The 19,046-nt window shown below is 42.4% G+C and overlaps 1 protein-coding gene across 4 annotated transcripts in view; it reads left to right on the forward strand.

Annotated features, from left to right (window-relative positions):
- The window catches only part of LRGUK (leucine rich repeats and guanylate kinase domain containing), a 132,222-nt gene that overhangs the window by 40,520 nt on the left and 72,656 nt on the right, over positions 1-19,046 (forward strand). For all 4 annotated transcript variants that reach the window (XR_009494153.1, XR_009494154.1, XM_024990735.2 and 1 more), the window contains exons 11-12: positions 3,445-3,564; positions 15,142-15,238. Coding sequence is in view for 2 of the 4 variants with exons in the window: in XM_024990735.2 (XP_024846503.1) it covers positions 3,445-3,564; positions 15,142-15,238 (217 nt within the window). In the remaining 2 variants the exon portion in view is untranslated. The remainder of the gene's footprint in view (positions 1-3,444; positions 3,565-15,141; positions 15,239-19,046) is intronic.

Consider the following 19,046-nt stretch of genomic DNA (forward strand, 5'->3'; position numbering starts at 1 on the left):
AATATACTTTCTGTCTCTATGAATTTGCCTACTGTATATATTTCATATAAGTGTCAATCACTCCATTTTAAAAATAGTGCAGTATATTTATATTGTCAGAACATATATCCATCACACATTGTACTTTCTCCTTTGCTGTCATTTAGCCTTAGTTCTCTGGGTAACTGCATATTTATTGCCCACTGCCAGCCCTTATAGTGATGCCTCTTGAGTCATTTTAGTTGTATGAAGCTTGTTCTTTAGCACAGTCCTTAGGAAGGGCTGTGGAATCAGTATCTCTTGAAATCTTCCATGTTGATAATATGGACGATTATCTGCCCTTTACACTAGAAAATCATTTTTTGCTGTATATAAAAGCCATGACTCACACTTTTTTCTTCCTGGAATATATTAAAAGTGCTTCTCCCATTTTCTTTTCGTGCAAAAATTGCTGTCAAAAATGTGATGACAATTTAATTTTCTTTCCGGTATAAATCATGTGTTCTCTTTCTAGCTAAATAATTACCCCCACTTCTGCCTTTTTTAAGGAGAAGTAAATGGCAACCTACTCCAGTATTGTTCCCTGGGAAATCCCATGGACAGAGGAGCCTGGTGGGCTACAGTATTTGGGGTTGCAAATAATTGGACACAACTGAGCACGCACTGCCTTTTTAAAGTCCACAATTTTACGAGACTATGCCTTATTATTATTGTTACAGCATTTCTAGCCCAGTTGTTCTGGGCTAATATTCTCAGATATGTTGTATACTGTTATTTTTTTTTTTTTCAGGAAACTTTTTTCTTGAATGACAGTCTGTAATATTTGCTCTGTTCTGTAGGTTTTGGTTTTCTCCTTTAGGAAGTAGATCTTCTTTGCCTATCCCCAATTTTCATCACTTCTTTCAAAATTTTCCTCTTTAATCATGTAAAAATTATTGAGGCAATTTTAGATTCACATGCAGTTAAGAGATAATACAGAGAAAGTCTAGATATCTTTCACCCAGTCTCCCTCAGTGGTAATATCTTGCTTAGCTATAGTGGAATATCAAAACCAGGAACCTGACATTGATACAGTCCATCATCCTTATCAGATTTCACCAGTTTTGCATGAACTCGTGTGTACATTTAGTTATGTGCGATTTTATCACATGTGTAGATTCACATGAGCATCACGCCACTCAAGATGGAAATGGGTAACTTCCCAGGTGGCACAGTGGTAAAGAATCTGCCTCCCAGTGCAGGAGATGCAAGACACGTGGGTTCGATCCCTGAGTTGGGAAGATCCCCTGGAGTAGGAAATGGCAACCACTCCAGTATTCTTGCCTGGGAAATCCCATGGACTCAGGAGCCTGAGGGGTACAGTCCATGGGGTTGCAAAGAGTCGGACATGACTGAGCGCAACATACTTCCAGTCAAGATACAGGAGTTTTGTCACGTGAATCCCTTTAATAGCAACAGCTGCCTCCATCCTTCTCATCTTCCCATAATCTGTTCCCCTTCTCTGGAATGTTGTCATTTCAAGAAGCCTATATAAATAGAATCATATAGTGTATGTATAACCTTTGAGGGTTGACTTTTTTTTTTTTTTTTGCTTAGCCTCATTCCCTGGAGATTCATCCAAGCTGTTAAATGTATCAACGGCTCACTCCTTTGTGTTGCTGAGTAGTATTCCTTGTTGAATACACCACAATTAGTTTAACCAGTCATCTCTCAAAGGACATCTGGGCTGGTCTCAGTGTTTGGTTACTGCAAATACAGCTTTTATGAGCATTCATGTGTAGGCTTTTGGACATGTACAGTTCCAGCCTGCCTGCTTTTCGCTGGATACGTGTTGTTCTGGGGTTCCGTTGTCCTCAAATGCTGCCCATCACTCCCTCCTCCTTCCTCCTGCACAGATTCCAGTGCCATAAAGGTCTTGTGGCTTTGTGGCTTTTCGTCTGGTTTTGTTATCCACATTTTCCATGGACTTCTGTTCTCAAGTTTTTCTGTCTTTCTGTGAGTGTTCAGAGAGATTGAAAACGTATGCTGTGCTGCCCCCGTGCTTCATAGAATCTACACCTCAGCCATATTGTTTTCAAAATATTATATTTTAGTCTGTATTTCTAGAATTTGTGTCATGAGTGAAGCCCACACACTTCAGCTCTGCCTGTTGTAAGAGATTTTATGTAAATGAGTCCAAATTGGTCTTTTAGACCTGGAAGCCAGGCCTAAATTCATATACCAGCTCTCGCTTACTAGCTGTTACTTTGAGCATGTTAATTAACCTCTCTGTACTTCAGTTTCTTCGTGTGTTAAGTGGGGAGAATGAATTCATTAGCTTCCTGCAATAATTAAATCAGGTAATACACGTAAGATGCCTAGAGTAGTGCGTGGCACATAGTAATTGCTTATGTAAATGTTAGTGATTATTATTTTCTTTGCACACATGTGTTCTTTTTTATAGTAAACTTGCCATTTTATCTTTATTATTATTATTATTTTGGCTGCCCTGGGTCTCCGTTGTGGCATGCAGGCGTTCTCTAGTTTTGGTGGTTGAGCTCTAGAGCCTGAGGGCTCAGTATTTGTGGCACATAGGCCTCTCGAGTTGTGTGCAGCCTTACCTGCCCCGTGGCACATGGGATCTTAGTTCCCTGACAGGGACTGAGCCCACATCCTCTGTGTTGGAAGGAGGATTCTGAACCATTGGACCACCAGGAAAGTCCCCACATCAGTGTTCTAAATCAACAGATAAGAGCTGGAGCCTATTATACAGAGTGAAGTAAGTCAGGAAGAGGAAGACGAATACTGTAAATTGATGCATACGTATGGAATTTAGAAAGATGGTAACAATGATCCTACATTGAGGGCAGCAAAGGAGACACAGAACAGACTTTTGGACTTAGTGGGAGAAGGCAAGGGTGGGATGATTTGAGATAATAGCATTGAAACGTGTACATTACCATATGCAAAAAAGATACCAGTGCAAGTTCGATGCATGAAGCAGGGCACCCTAAGCCAGTATTCTGGGACAACCCAGATGGACAGGGTGTGAAGGGAGGTGGGAGGAAAGGTTCAGAATGGGGGGACACATGCATACCCCATGGCTGATGCATGTTGGTGTGTGGCAAAAACCATCACAATATTGTGTAGTAAGTATCCTCCAATTAAAGTAATTATTAAAAAAGATATGAAAAAGTTTACCTCTGAGAGGGCAAGGCTTATTTCTTTCATTTTGAATTTCTTGGGGGAAAACTCCATCAACCAGAAATGAGTATCTCTCCTACTGTCTTTTTCCTTCAAAAAATGGTGTTAAAGTAAATTCTTTGCTATTTTGTAATCAACTTGCTTCTGGAAAGTAGGACCGTCCTTCCATACCGTGTCTGCGGATAGCAAGTGCCGGATAGCCGGATTCACCGTGACTGCGACGTGGACAGCTTTCCACGCCGGATGCATTAATGCGTGTGCCCGCTCTGCCCTATGTTGCAGCACCCTGCCTAGTCTGGATGCCCCGTACCCCATGCTGGTATTGGCTGGTCCTCAAGCATGTGGTAAACGAGAACTCGCTCACCGCCTCTGCAGACAGTTCAGCACTTACTTCAGATACGGGTGAGTTTATTGGCTGCTGAGGCTGTAAAATGTCGGCTGTTGCTCACAATGGCTATTAATTTTAAGCAAGTTAAAAAAACATGCATAGAAGGCTTATGAACTGCTTTGCCGGTTATTACACTGTGATATACACTGTATTTATTTGTTTATTTTTTACTTTAACCCTCCAAATGTTTTGATGCACTCAGCCACAGCCAAAATCCTGCTCCAAGATTTGGAACTACATGCGGTTTTAACCGGAGAAGGCAATGGCACCCCACTCCAGTACTTTTGCCTAGAAGATCCCATGGACGGAGGAGCCTGGTAGGCTGCAGTCTGTGGGGTCACTAAGAGTCGGACACGACTGAGCGACTTCACTTTCACTTTTCACTTTCATGCATTGGAGAAGGAAATGGCAACCCACTCCAGCGTTCTTGCCTGGAGAATCCCTGGGACGGGGGAGCCTGGTGGGCTGCCATCTATGGGGTCGCACAGAGTCGGACACGACTGAAGGGACTTAGTAGTAGTAGTAGTGGTTTTAATTAAGCCTCGTGGTATTGGAGCATGGCCTCTTCCTATCGCCGTGTGGTGTGACACGCGAATCACAACATTATGATTGGGGTGTGGGGGGTGTGTCTGCACTCCAGTCACAGCCTCTCCTCATCACTGTTGGAGCGCACGCTGCCAGCATGTCAGCTGCTTTATTTCCGCTCAGGTCATATTTCAGAAGGAAGGAATGAGAAATAACAGCCAAAGGGTTCCTTTTCCTTACCCTCAGGTTAGCATTCAGTACCCTTTCAGTTTTCTGGGGCAGATATTTCGCTGTGTGATTCCCAAATGACTCAGTGAAAATAGCTGGATATATCCAAAACACAAGAACCTTCTGGGGAAATCATCAGCTGGACTTAGAGACTTTTTAAAGGTTTCTGTGTCTCAGTGTTAGAGTTATCACTGTGGCCTTTTCAACTGTGGCTTCCCCTTTTCTTTTTTACATATAGCAAAGACCTTACTTTTAGATTAGTGATGTTTCTCAGTGAGCTGAGAATGTGACTGCAAAGATACATAAGACGGCAAGAAAAAGAAATGTAAGTTATGTTCTAATGCTGTTACAGACAAGTTCCTTCCCTTAAGCTACATGTGTTCAAACAATGTAAACACTGTGTTAAACAGGTTCATTTATGCTGGATAAAATTATATCCAGCATTTGAGCAACTCCAGGAAACAAATACTATAGAAGAATTTACTCATTAATCTATTCTAAACACCCTGAAGCAACAAAAAGTAAATTAAAACTTAATATCAGAATTGAAAAGGGCAGAGTGTCTTTATGCTTATACAGCGGTATAGAACCTGCTTCGAAAGATAAGTGGAGCATAATGAATGGATGATCAAATTAGAGCAAAAAAGATATCTCTTGACTATGGTGCTAATGTGTAAACCTGGAACCTTTTAGCGAACCAAAGTAACTTACATGAACCAAGGCTTTCCTGCTTAGAAGTCCTTCCACATGTCTGACACCAGTTCTGTTGCAAATGATTCAGAGCCCATCCTTCGTGTTTGTTTGTGGTTTACTCTCTGAGGCATGTAGGGCCAGATGTGTTCTTGGAGATGTCTGTTAAGTCATCATCAAGGTTCTTATCCAGTTGGCCTTGACATTCTCACTGGATAGCCCCCACCTCTACCCCACCAATGTTCATTTTCATTAAATCCTGCTTTTCCACTGTTACAAATATCTGTCCATCATGCTTTTGATGATGCACTTAATGCCTGGTTCCCCTGCTCGACTGTAAGCCCAGTGAGGGTGGGGACCAATGCCAGCTTTGCTCACGACTAAGTTCCCAGTGTTCAGCGGATGGCCAGGCACTTCCAATTGCATGAGAAATATTTATTAAATGAATGACTAAGTGATTGTCTGATGAGTTAATTAGTGGTATTACCTGCAAAATTCAGTGGGAAATTACTATGCTAAGAAGCATAGGTGTTTTTTTTTTTTTTTCCAACCTCCACTGATGGGTACATGGAGAGATGAAGAGATTCATTCATTTGTTCATCCATTCTTTCTATAAAGATTTATTGAGTTCTTCCCATGTGTTGGGCCCTGAAGATGCAGTGGGAACAATATTGATGAGGCCCTTGCCTTAATGTCTGTAATGTATTTGGAAATAAATGGAGAGACTCTGAAGGTGGGGAACTCAGACCTTAAATAGTTAGCATCATATGCACTTTGTCTGGAGGCACAGGATGACAAAACGGAAATCCTAAATTAGCTTCCTGCTCCTCTAATGGTACTGTTACCACTGCTATTTTTCTCCTCTGGATAGGATTAGTGGCCAGTAGAAAGATACCTGAGTGGAAAGACCTGCAGTCACCCTCCCACCTCCCTCATGGGCTCAAAAGCCTTGTCTGACCGTGCATTGGCATCTTCATGGAGGCAGAGATCAGGGCTTGTAAATAGGAGGGTCATTCTAAGAATTTCACCAAGGCATGGATCAAAGAGCATGTCATGCGTGCTTGCTAAGTCGCTTCAGTTGTGTCCGACTCTTTGCAGCCCTTTGGGCTGTAGCCCGCCAGGCTTCTCTGTCCATGGGATTCTCCAGGCAAGAATACCAGAGTGGGTTGCCATGCCCACCTCCAGGGGGTCTTCCCCATCCAGGGATAGAACCCGCATCTCTTATGTCTCCTGCGCTGGCAGGCGAGTTGTTTTACTATGAGCGCCACCTGGGGAGCCCAAAGAGCATATCATTGGACCATAAAGAGTATTAGGAAACCAGTAATTTCATGCAATAAGAAAGTCAGATAGTACTATGATGATATGCAGCAACTTTCTAATTAAAACAAATGATAAAACCAAAGCATATCCTCAGGGGCAAGCCATTGCTCTTGTTTAGATTTTTCTTTTATTTTAGTCTTCAGCCAACATAAATTTTATTGATTTTTAATTAAATGGGAAAAAAAGGCTTGAACATAGTCTCATTGTGAAACACATAAACATTTACAAGGGCACTTTCTCTAGCGCTTGCTTGAATCTTTTCTTTCCCTCCTAGTTAGCTCATTTTCTCCTGGCATTTTGTCTTTCTTTTTAAATTGCATTTACCCAAGACCATGACATTCAATGAAATATTCACATACTGAATTGCATATCCAGATGTATAAATATTAAAAATGTATCTCAGTGGTATAACAGATATTGGGATGGCTGAGAGATTGTTCTCTTGCCTCAGAATCTGATTTTAGTATTTGTTCTTGGTTTTAGGAATAGGCTGGATGTTCTTTCTTTACCAGTATTAGTTATAAGTGACCTAAAGATGGGGCTTCCCAGGTGGCTCACTGATAAAGAATCTACCTGCCAATGCAGGAGATGCAGGTTCAATCCCTGAATCAGAAAGATCCCCTGGAGAGGGGCATGGCAACCCACTCTGGTATTCTTGCCTAGAAAATCCCATAGACAGAGGAGCCTGGCAAGCTATAGTCCATAGGGTCACGAAGAGTCAGATATCGCTGAGCAACTGAGCATACATCCATGCCTTCTGAGTCTCTCCACTTATTTCCAGTCTTACTATTACTGCACAGATCAGTAGCTTCCTGGACGAGTGCTGGATAATGAGAGAAACATAAAACAATACCAGCACGCCTGTTCATCTTCCAGATTTAAGGCCTTGAAAGTGATCTGAAGAGGCATGAAAGCAAAACCTTATTCTTCTTAGAGAAATCTTTATTTTTATAACCTTTTCATGATGTTGACTACTAAATATATTCTACTAATAATACAGTAAATCAGAGACTCATAGCTATTGAGCTAAATGAGATGATATGAGCTATAGCTCCCTAGTGCTGTCTAATCTAATGCCCCTTTATACAGATGTGACAGACTAGTAGAGTGGTTTATTTATTCTTTCTGTCAGTGTTTCGTAAGCACTATCTGTGTGCCTTGTTCCAGCGATAAAACTGTGAAACAAGCAGACATGGGTCTTGTCCTCCTGGCAGCCTACAACCTATATGAGATTCAGTTAAGTAAAGCCATCTAACAAGATAGGCACTCATCTCACACGCTAGTAAAGTAATGCTCAAAATTCTCCAAGCCAGGCTTCAGCAGTACGTGAACCGTGAACTTCCTGATGTTCAAGCTGGTTTTAGAAAAGGCAGAGGAACCAGAGATCAAATTGCCAACATCTGCTGGATCATCAAAAAAACAAGAGAGTTCCAGAAAAACATCTATTTCTGCTTTATTGACTATGACAAAGCCTTTGACTGTGTAGATCACAATAAACTGTGGGAAATCCTGAAAGAGATGGGAATACCAGACCACCTGACCGCCTCTTGAGAAATTTGTATGCAGGTCAGGAAGCAACAGTTAGAACTGGACATGGGACAACAGACTGGTTCCAAATAGGAAAAGGGGTACGTCAAGGCAGTATATTGTCACCCTGTTTATTTAACTTATATGCAGAGTACATCATGAGAAACGCTGGACTGGAAGAAACACAAACTGAAATCAAGATTGCCAGGAGAAATACCAATAACCTCAGATGTGCAGATGACACCACCCTTATGGCAGAAGGTGAAGAGGAACTAAAAAGCCTCTTGATGAAAGTGAAAGAGGAGAGTGAAAAAGTTGGCTTAAAGCTCAACATTCAGAAAACAAAGATCATGGCATCCGGTCCCATCATTTCATGGGAAATAGATGGGAAAACAGTGGAAACGGTGTCAGACTTTATTTTTCTGGGCTCCAAAATCACTGCAGATGGTGACTGCAGCCTTGAAATTAAAAGACGCTTACTCCTTGGAAGGAAAGTTATGAGCAACCTAGATAGCATATTCAAAAGCAGAGACATTACTTTGCCAACCTAGTCAAGGCTATGGTTTTTCCTGTGGTCATGTATGGATGTGAGAGTTGGACTGTGAAGAAGGCTGAGCGCCAAAGAATTGATGCTTTTGAACTGTGGTGTTGGAGAAGACTCTTGAGAGTCCCTTGGACTGCAAGGAGATCCAACCAGTCCATTCTGAAGGAGATCAGCCCTGGGATTTCTTTGGAAGGAATGATTCTAAAGCTGAAACTCCAGTACTTTGGCCACCTCATGCGAAGAGTTGAGTCATTGGAAAAGACTGATGCTGGGAGGGATTGGGGGCAAGAGGAGAAGGGGACGACAGAGGATGAGATGGCTGGATGGCATCAGTGACTCAATGGACGTGAGTCTGAGTGAACTCCGGGAGTTAGTGCTGGACAGGGAGGCCTGGCGTGCTGTGATTCATGGGGTCGCAAAGAGTCGGACACGACTGAGCGACTGATCTGATCTGATCTGATCTGATGATGAGGGAAGTGAAGAACCTCTGTGACAGAAGAAATCAGGGGTAAATGGGATGTGAGATTTGAGCAGGGAATGCAGTCCAGGCAGAAAGAACAACAGCACATTTGATTAACTGAGAGTGTTATACTCTGTAGCCTGTCTAGGCGTGAAGCATGGAGGAAGATGGCAGAAGATGGGACCAGAGAAAAAGTCAGGGGTTTGGCCATAAAGGATCTCTGAGCAGAGGAGTGTCAGGGTCACAGCTGCATTTCAGAAAGTGGCCCCTGTGGGCAGTTTGGGAGAGGGTTTGGGGAAGGAAGGCTGGAAACTAGGAGACTGGGGAGGATGTAGTGACAGGTGCTGGTGGCACGAACTAGAAAGTGGTATGTAGTTACTGGAAAGTGGACAGAGTAGTGGATCCCTGGAATTTGATAGTCAGACACAGTATATGCTGGAATCTTCTGTGTTCCTGATCTCTTAAATTGTATCCAGCAACTTACTGATACACATTTGCATTGGGCATTGGGACCAATTCGGCATGCCTACCAAGCACCCTCAGAATACCTGGGCATTTGTGAACACCCAGTTCCCTTGCTCACAATATGGCATTCTATAAATATGCTTGAATTTGGATGCACTCACAGCCAAAATGCGCTCTGCCTAAATATTTGCAGTAACAAGTTCATTATTTCTTAAGGCAATCTGGTCCAGAATTGAGATTCTAAATCTGCACGCTTCTGAATCACACTGAAAAAACTTCTACTCCCTCAGCCATCTCCTAGCTCTTCTTAGACATCTTTGCTTCTTCCTCTTATATCTTCCCGGATGTAGAGACATTTCATTATTTGGCCTGGCCTTCCAGATTCCTTTCTGTCCTGATCATCTCCCCCAGCCCACGGACTTGGTTTGTTAGGATCCTAGATGACAGCTGGCCAGTGAATCGGCCTTTGAGAATGTGTAACTCACCCTTAGACTTTTGAGCACCTGTGTTATAGTCTGAGGTTAACTGCTAACTCAGCTCTTTTGTCTGTTAAATGAAACTAACAGGGAGTATGGCTCCCATCACAAACCAGGTTTTAACTAACATACCATGATTGAACTAGTAAGTTAGTAAAAATAAACTCATAGAAATGTAAATTACAATTGAAATTATGTTTAGACTGGGGACAGGAAAGATATTAAAGGTGATGGCCCAAGCAAATTTCTTTATCTGGTATTGTGTTTATCTCAGTTTAATGAACATTGCTTTCACTATGAAGTATTTCCTTTTTAAGATATTCATATTTGGACAGCATGCTACAGAGCAGACATTTCTATATGTGAAAACTGGATGACAGATTCAAAAAACCGTAGGTCATCCCAGGTCCTTCTTAATAGAAAGTTCCACAGTGGATGCCGGTTCTGTCATCAGCATTCTCCACGCCAGTGAAGCCATCCCTTTATTTACCTGCCTAGAAGCTTCAGATTGCTTCTTTGCTTTGTCTTTCTTTTAGAAATTCTGAGAAAATCCCTGCCACTCAATTCCTTTGTTGGAAAATGCAAATTCAGTACAGTGTGTAAAGGCTACATTAAGGGTGCACCGTACCCGAAGCGAAATCACTGAGTTATCTGTCCTGACTGTCAAGGACACCAACAAGCAGAGGGTCTCAGGTCCCTGCCAAATGGTGGGAAGAGATGTTGGTGCGAGCAAACACCTCAACAAAGGTCGTGGTGTTTGGACCGCCTTCTCTTAGAATATGTGCACTTTCTTCAGTATGCAATTTAAATGCGATCTTAAAACCTTTACATTTATACTATTGTTAGTTCTTGGCTATAAAGCAGGGGAACAATAGTATGGATTATAAAAGCTTGGTGGTTTTTTACTTTGAAATGGAGAAGATGTTGAGGTTGTGACTTTACCCTCTTAGTTTAGTTCAGTCACTCAGTCGTGTCCAACTCTTTGTGACACCATGAACTGCCGCACACCAGGCCTCCTTGTCCATTACCAACTCCCGGAGTTTACCCAAACTCATGTCCATTGAATTGGTGATACCATCCAACCATCTCTTCCTCTGTCGTCTCCTTATCCTCCCACCCTCAATCTTTCCCAGCATCAGGGTCTGTTCAAATGAGTCAGCTCTTCGCATCAGGTGGCCAAAGTATTGGAGTTTCAGCTTCAACATCAGTCCTTCCAGTGAACACCCAGGACTGATCTCATTTAGGATGGACTGGTTGGAGCACTCAGCTTTCATTACAGTCCAACTCTCACATCCATACATGATTACTGGAAAAACCATAGCCTTGACTAGACGGACCTTTGTTGGCAAAGTAATGTCTCTGCTTTTTAGCATGCTGTCTAACTTAGTCATAACTTTCCTTCCAAGGAGTAAGCGTCTTTTAATTTCATGGCTGCAATCATCATCTGCAGTGATTTTGAATCCCAGAAAAATAAAGTCTGACACTGTTCCCACTGTTTCCCCATCTATTTGCCATGAAGTGATGGGACCAGATGCCATGATCTTCGTTTTCTGAATGTTGAGTTTTAAGCCAACTTTTTCACTCTCGTCTTTCACTTTCATCAAGAGGCTCTTTAGTTCTTCTTCACTTTCTGCCATAAGGGTGGTGTCATCTGCACATCTGAGGTTATTGATATTTCTCCTGGCAATCTTGATTCCAGCTTGTGCTTCTTCCAGCGCAGCATTTCTCATGATGTACTCTGCATATAAGTTAAATAAGCAGGGTGACAATATACAGCCTTGACGTACCCCTTTTCCTATTTGGAACCAGTCTGTTGTTTCAACAGTTCTAACTGTTGCTTCCTGACCTGCATACAGGTTTCTTAAGAGGCAGGTCAGGTGATCTGGTATTCCCATCTCTTTCAGAATTTCCCACAGTTTATTGTGATCCACACAGTCAAAGGCTTTGGCATAGTCAATAAAGCAGAAATAGATGTTTTTCTGGAACTCTTTTGCTTTTTCAATGATCCAGCGGATGTTGGCAATTTGATCTCTGGTTCCTCTGCCTTTTCTAAAACCAGCTTGAACATCTGGAAATTCACGGTTCACATATTGCTGAAGCCTGGCTTGGAGAATTTTGAGCATTACTTTACTAGCTTGTGAGATGAGTGCAATTGTGTGGTAGTTTGAGCATTCTTTGGCATTTCCTTACTTTGAGATTGAGATGAAAACTGACCTTTTCCAGTCCTGTAGCCACTGCTGAGTTTTCCAAATTTGCTGACATATTGAGTGCAGCACATTCACAGCATCATCTTTTAGGATTTGAAATAGCTCAACTGGAATTCCATCACTTCCACTAGCTTTGTTCGTAGTGATGCTTCCTGAGGCCCACTTGACTTCACATTCCAGGATGTCTTGCTCTAGGTGAGTGATCACATCATCATGATTATCTGGGTCATGAAGATCTCTTTTGTATAGTTCTTCTGTGTATTCTTGCCTCTTAGTGTGATCCTAAAAGGACTTGACTTCAGTGTCATCCTGTGGTTGTTACTGAGTCGTGTTCCTTCACTGATGTGTCTCAATTTCATCATCTGTAAAATGAGAACAGTAGTAATGAGGTAATAACAGTGGTAATGGTAATGGTAATATAACCATTGGTAATGGTAATAATACCTACCTCATATCTTTTTGTGAGGAGTCAATGAAACAGCATGTCATTTGTCTAGCTATTTGCATCTCCTGTTTTAAAGCCATAGGATAATCTAAAAATCAGTTTGCATTCCCAGAACTTAGCACTGGGAAGTCAGCATGTCTGAAATCAAGAGTCCTGGACTAGTTGGGAGTCACAGTTTAGTTCTGGGACCAGTATTGGCCTGCTCTGTGGCCTTGGACAGGTCTTTTTTTTTTTTTTTGGTGGTGGGGGCATGCCACCTGTCGTATGGGATCTTAGTTACCCAACCAGGGATCAAGCCTGAGCCCCCTGCAGTGAAAATTCCCGAGTCTTAACCACTGAACCACCAGGGAAGTCCCTGGGCAAGTCATTTTTATAGTCATCTTAAAATGGAGCTTATCACAGCTACTGTCCACCTCACATGTTTGATTAATTCATTCATGTTACAGATATTTAGTAAATGCCTACTGTGGGCCAGGCACTGTGAATGAAGTAGCAGATTCGATGAACAAGATAAAGTGCTCCCTATTTACAATAGCTGGGACATGGACACAGCCTAGGTGTCCATCAGCAGATGGAGAAGGAAGTTGTGGTACATATACACAATGGAATATTACTCAGCCATAAAAAGGAATGCATTTGAGTCAGTTCTAGTGAGGTGGATGAACCTAGAGCCTGTTAGACAAAGTGCGGTTCGTCAGAAAGAGAAAAACAAATACGTATATTGATGCATATATGTGGAATCTAGAAAAATGGTAAGGATGAACCTATGTGCAGGGCAGGAATAGAGATGCAGACATGGAAAACAGACGTGTGGATACAGCGCGGGGAGGAGAGGCTGGGATGAACTGAGAGAGCAGCGTTGAAACACATACATTACCATATGTAAAGCAGATAGCTAGTGGGAATTTGCTGTATGACACAAGGAGCTCAAACCCAGTGCCCTGTGACTACCTGGAGGGGTGGGATGGGGAGAGGTGGGAGGGAGGTTCAAGAAGGAGGGGACATATGTATACTTAAGGGTGATTCACATTGTGGTATGGCAGAAATTTTTTAAAATTAATGAAAAAAATTTTTAGGAACATAAAGTGCTCCCTTTATGATTCATACATCCTCCTGGGGAAAAGAGGAAAAAACAGAAAAGAGAAGGAGTAACAGGGTAATTGGGGTGTGGTGAGCTGGTTGCATGCATGTGTGTGCTCAGTCGTGTCTGACTCTTTGAGACTCATGGACTGTAGCCCTCCAGGCTCCTCTCTGTTCATAGAATTCTCCACGCAAGAATACTAGAGCCGGTTGCCATTTTCCATTTTCTTCTTCAGGGGATCTTCCTAACCCAGAGATCAAACCTGGGTCTCCTGCATTGTAGGTGGGTTCTTTATCATCTGAGCCACCAAGGAAGCTGTGGGGATGTTATTTCAGACAGTGGGCAGAAAAGCCCTCTCTGGTTGAGCTGAGAATGCCATACTGAGAATTCCATACAGTGTTGGAATCATGGAGTCCATCAGGAAATTCATATAGATTGATGAGTGTGGCAGGAATGAGGAACGAGCAGTCTCCACCCTCCAGCAGTGGAGGAGATGGGGTCCTGAACAAGGGGGCGGGGGAGGAGTTGGCGGCAGGCATTGAGACTACAGGTGGATAAAGAAGAGGTGCATAACCCAGCCACAGAGGGTCCAGAAAGGCCTTTTGAGAGTGACACTTAAACTGAGTCCTGAAGACAAGTGGGCTAACCAGATAGAGGAATGGGGTAGGGAGCATTCTAGAAAATAGCCATAGACCAGGGAGAGTATGAAAACATTTGGGTGAAAAGAATATGGGTAATAAATATTGTTTTATTTCTTAAAGTTTGATGATACGATATCAGAGGTCATGACTCAGAAGGTGGTCAGGAACAGTAAGTGAAAACTTAGTGTTGATAATCCAACACTAAATTTTGGGGGGCTCTAAAATCACTGCAGACAGTGACTGCAGCCATGAAATTAAAAGACTCTTACTCCTTGGAAGGAAAGTTATGACCAACCTAAACAGCATATTAAAAAGCAGAGACATTACTTTGCCAACAAAGGTCCGTCTAGTCAAGGCTATGGTTTTCCCAGTAGTCACATATGGATATGAGAGTTGGACTATAAAGAAAGCTGAGCGCCGAGGAATTGATGCTTTTGAACTGTGGTGTTGGAGAAGACTCTTGAGAGTCCCTTGGACTGCAAGGAGATCCAACCAGTCCATCCTAAAGGAGATCAGTCCTGGGTGCTCATTGGAAGGACTGATGTTGAAGCTGCAACTCCAATAATTTGGCCATCTGATGCGAAGAACTGACTCATCTGAAAAGACCCTGATGCTGGGGAAAGATTGAGGGCAGGAGAAGAAGCGGATGATAGAGGATGAGATGGTTGGATGGCATCACCGACTCAATGGACATGAGTTTGAGTAAACTCCGGGAGCTGGTGATGGACAGGGAGGCCTGGCATGCTGCAGTCCATGGGGTCACAAAGAGATACAACTGAGTGACTGATCTGAACTGAATCCAAAGTTTGTATAACCCCTATACAGCATAGCAAGTGAACATGTCTAGCACTGCCAAACATCAGGGTTTTCATGGTTACGTTACTTTATGATTTGTGGATCCATTTTTTAAAACATACTTTATGCCAAAACCTTTTCCATTTTGAATTTCAAATTAATAGAAAGAGAAACTTTCTGTTTTCAGGGCCTGTCACACCACCAGACTGCCTTACTTTGGAGAAGGAGATCGGGTTGATTATCATTTTACCTCTCAAGAAGTTTTTGATGAAATGCAAAACATGGTAAGAATGCTCTTTATGTGCACAAGAAATACATGTTCTCTGGTAGAAGTATTAGGAAATCATGATAAGAAAGAGAACAATTACTTGGGTGTATTCTCATTGAGTTGTGTTTTTAATACCTTTGATATATCATCGTCCACACACGGCTTTATGATCTTGGAGAAAATACTGTAAATCTCCAATGAAACTGAATAAAGAGATGTTTTAAGAAAATGGAAGAAAGAGCACCGTGGAAAGTTCTTGAGATCTGTGTTTGTCAGGTGCTGCTATTTATGGTCAGATTTTACTCAAGATAAACAACTCGCACAGAACTGATGTTACGCAGCTAACTTATGAATTGAGCACTTCCAGGGAGTTGGCATGTTCTGTCCACAGACCACTCCCTGTGTTTGCTATCTTTGGTGCTTTCTAATTGTTGTGACCCTACGCACCACTTTCAGCCAGTTGGTCTGCCCTGGACACGTACGTACACAGCCTTACTCTTCCCCTGAAACATCGCTGTGTGAGGAGTCCTCAGTCCCAGAGAGCCGGCAGGCAGGTCACTAACGCAGTTGGAAGCCCTCGACATTAGATCAGAGAAGATTCCTCATTTCCTTGAGGTCTGTGGCTTTCCTGGGTGAGGGTCACTACCCTGCTCTGGTCCCTTTCATAGGAGCTCTGGACAGTTTTATTCAATTTAAGGCTTTACCCCCTGAAACCCTGATCATCTGGTCATCGGTAGTAATTCACAACAACCTGGTGTCTGAGTTCATTTCCTTAAAAATAATTTATTTGCTCTTTCTTGGCCCTTCACATCAAAGGGAATCCTCACAACCCTAGTGTGTTTCATCTGTCAAAGGTATATTGCTAATGTCCATACATTATCCACCCATGACTTTAGTTAAAGAGTATCTCATATCTTCATCACTACTGATAAATCTGTAAGCCTTTTTATTCTCTTTTCAGGCATGGGCCTTAATTTTGTTTATCTTATCTTCACTTCTTTCTATCACTAAATTAATCGTACACCACTTTTTTTTCCCCCCTGAAGCCTGGTGAAGGACAGGATTAAGGATTAATCTCTGTTTCTGCTTTTGAAAGATTACCATCCAACCAGTGATGCTCTTACTGCTGCAGGCTTCCTCCTCTCTGCCCCCTGCTCCTTCATCTGTCCTTTCTCTGCCCCATCCTCGGATAACAGACCTGGCTTCCACCTCAGTGCAGGCAACTGTGGGGCATGTAGGCATAGGCTCTGCAGTTGCTATGAGTTTAATTGTGAATGACCAGCTTTCCACATGGTACATATTTTCTCTTGCTTTCACAGAGAAGCCGAGTGAGAAAGCCCTATAAGTCCCTCGGCCATTTTCCCTCTAATCTTGTCAGAAGAACATCTTGGAACTTCTTTATGATTTTCTCTCCTAGGGCTATATTTTAGAAGTTTGGTTTAATGTACCAAGGGTACTCTGAGACTTTCTATTTCTAAAAGCCATAATAGAAATCTGAAGAGTTATCTTGATATTAGTAAGAAGCATTCTCTTAGGACTCTTTGGGTTGAAAGACAACTAGTTCCCCACACTGCTGTTAATTTCTCGTGGTAGAGTCTGGGGCATTTTTTCTTGATTTAGTTCCACTGCTCTCAGTGCCCCATGGGCTCCCCTGATGTTTCAGACCTTATCTTGTCTGTAATCAAGTAAGTCCAACAGTCCCTAGTCTAAGAAATCACCATACGTCTGAACTGTATTTAGTCTTCTATTTACTCTCACTATGAAAGTTCTTGTGTACTGGAAAAGCACTCACTTTTACTGCCTCTGCTAACATGCATGACTTCACTGTGGTATCAGCATCTTTAACTTGAATTTTGTAGTTAAGATCTTTTCTTTAAAGGGAGCTTGAGGCTGTTTCGTGAAGAGAGACAAACCTAGAGAGGAGAAACTCACGACACCTTGTCAGCTGCATCAGTCACACCCACACACTCAGCCTCTGCACACAGAACCCCTCTACGGAACACTCCCCAGCCAGCCTGTCTCCTTCCAAGTCACAGTCCCGCTTAAGAGAAGCCCTGGCACACCCCAGCCCTGCACACCTGCTGTGGACAGTCACACTTCCCCACTCTGATGGGTACACGTAGACGAGCACACACTTCAATATACATTCCACACCCCCCAAAACACAGATCATCTCTCCATGTGCCCACAGACACATGAACCCTTAAGGCCATATACACAGTCACTCACCTGCTTAGCCTCTTCTTCCCTGGTGGAAATAAGACCGCAGATCTGGAGGTGTCTGAGATAAGATTATTGCTATGTATGAAGAAATCCACAGGCCGGAAGCCATGACAGGAGTATACCTCTCCAGAAGCTGGGGGACCACTCATCTCAATTCTTAACAAATCAGTTGAACAAGGCTTGTTTTATGTACACAAGTACAGTGCAAGATGTCTCCCAACCCTCCCTTCTTCCAAAAAATGGTTTTTGGGTCCACTTGTGTGCCCTTGTACACACAAGTAAGCAAACTCATAGTCTACATCTGGAAAGTGATTCAAATATACATTGTAAAAAACAGGGTGAGTCACAGTAAACAAGATGAAATAAGTCATACCTGACAAGAGATTCAGATATCTGTTTATCTGTATATAAATATAATATAGATATTAAAAGGAAAGGAGTCATAGTGTTTGTTGCAGAGAATACAGTATGACATTGAGTGGGTAAAGTATTAAGGATATTTATTGTTGAGTCTTTAACTTTTAGAATATATAACATAAATTTCATTTGATTATGGGAGGGTATGGATTTTTCTCATTGCCCACACCAGACACATGCCCCAGAGAACCCATCCCACCTGAGGGACACCCTATGTTTCATGGCCTTCCAACACCGCCCCCTGACAGGTAGCCCACCCCCCATCCCCATGGATCTCCAGAACCTCCAGGCCAGGAGGCACAGGGTAGCATCAGAGACCCCCAAACTGCTACTGTTTGTAACGACAGTGCTGGCTGTTGCAGGGCTTCGGAGGATGGGGCTTAGCCTGAGGAGTTTTCACTTCATTATTTATTTCAAAATCATGTATCGGAAGAGACCTGGTGGCCAAGGATGTCCACATTTTTCTTCCTTCTGTTGTCATCAGCATCCACCTTGTAATTTAGTAAATATCATATCATCAAAGGAAAAGTCAAGACAATTTTGAGAGATGTTTCTAGTTCTTTTTTTCTTTCTTTCTTTTTTACACATGACTACAGTTTCAGGAGGAGCTTCCGGAATATAATGAGAAGGCAGTATTTATACCTCAAATGTCTAGAGGGCACCCAGCGAGGCTGCTGAATACATTTGGGGCAGTTCCAATAAAAAGCTGTGTTTATGAGGAAAAGCAGGAGGGGTCTGTATTTTACAGCTTATCTCAGAATGCAAAAGTTGAGAATGTGGCTGTAACTCACAGCCTTCAGGCTTATCTGGGAGTGCAAGGCCTTTGGGAATGAAAGCTTTTGGGGGAGAGCTGGTGTGCTGGGAGACCCAAAACGGCTGAGGCACAAAGTAACTATTAGTTTTGCTTTCTCCTTAATGAAGGTTTATAGCACACATTTGGCAGGAAGTGGGTCAGTGGACAAAATGATCTGTTTACCGTAAGCTTCATTGCCTTCACTCTGCTCTAGATTATCTCCAAAAGCCTTTTTTTTTTTTTGCCAGCCAGGAATTCTGAATGAACTTCTCCATCACAGTTTGATATTAAGTTTCTTAAACCCATTGTCATCCTTATATAATCGCTAATATTTATAAGTTTTATGGAGTCATATAGAAAGAAGATATCAAGTCATTTAATTTATATTAAA

Source organism: Bos taurus, chromosome 4 (assembly GCF_002263795.3).
Source record: "Bos taurus isolate L1 Dominette 01449 registration number 42190680 breed Hereford chromosome 4, ARS-UCD2.0, whole genome shotgun sequence".
Classification (NCBI taxonomy): domain Eukaryota; kingdom Metazoa; phylum Chordata; class Mammalia; order Artiodactyla; family Bovidae; genus Bos; species Bos taurus.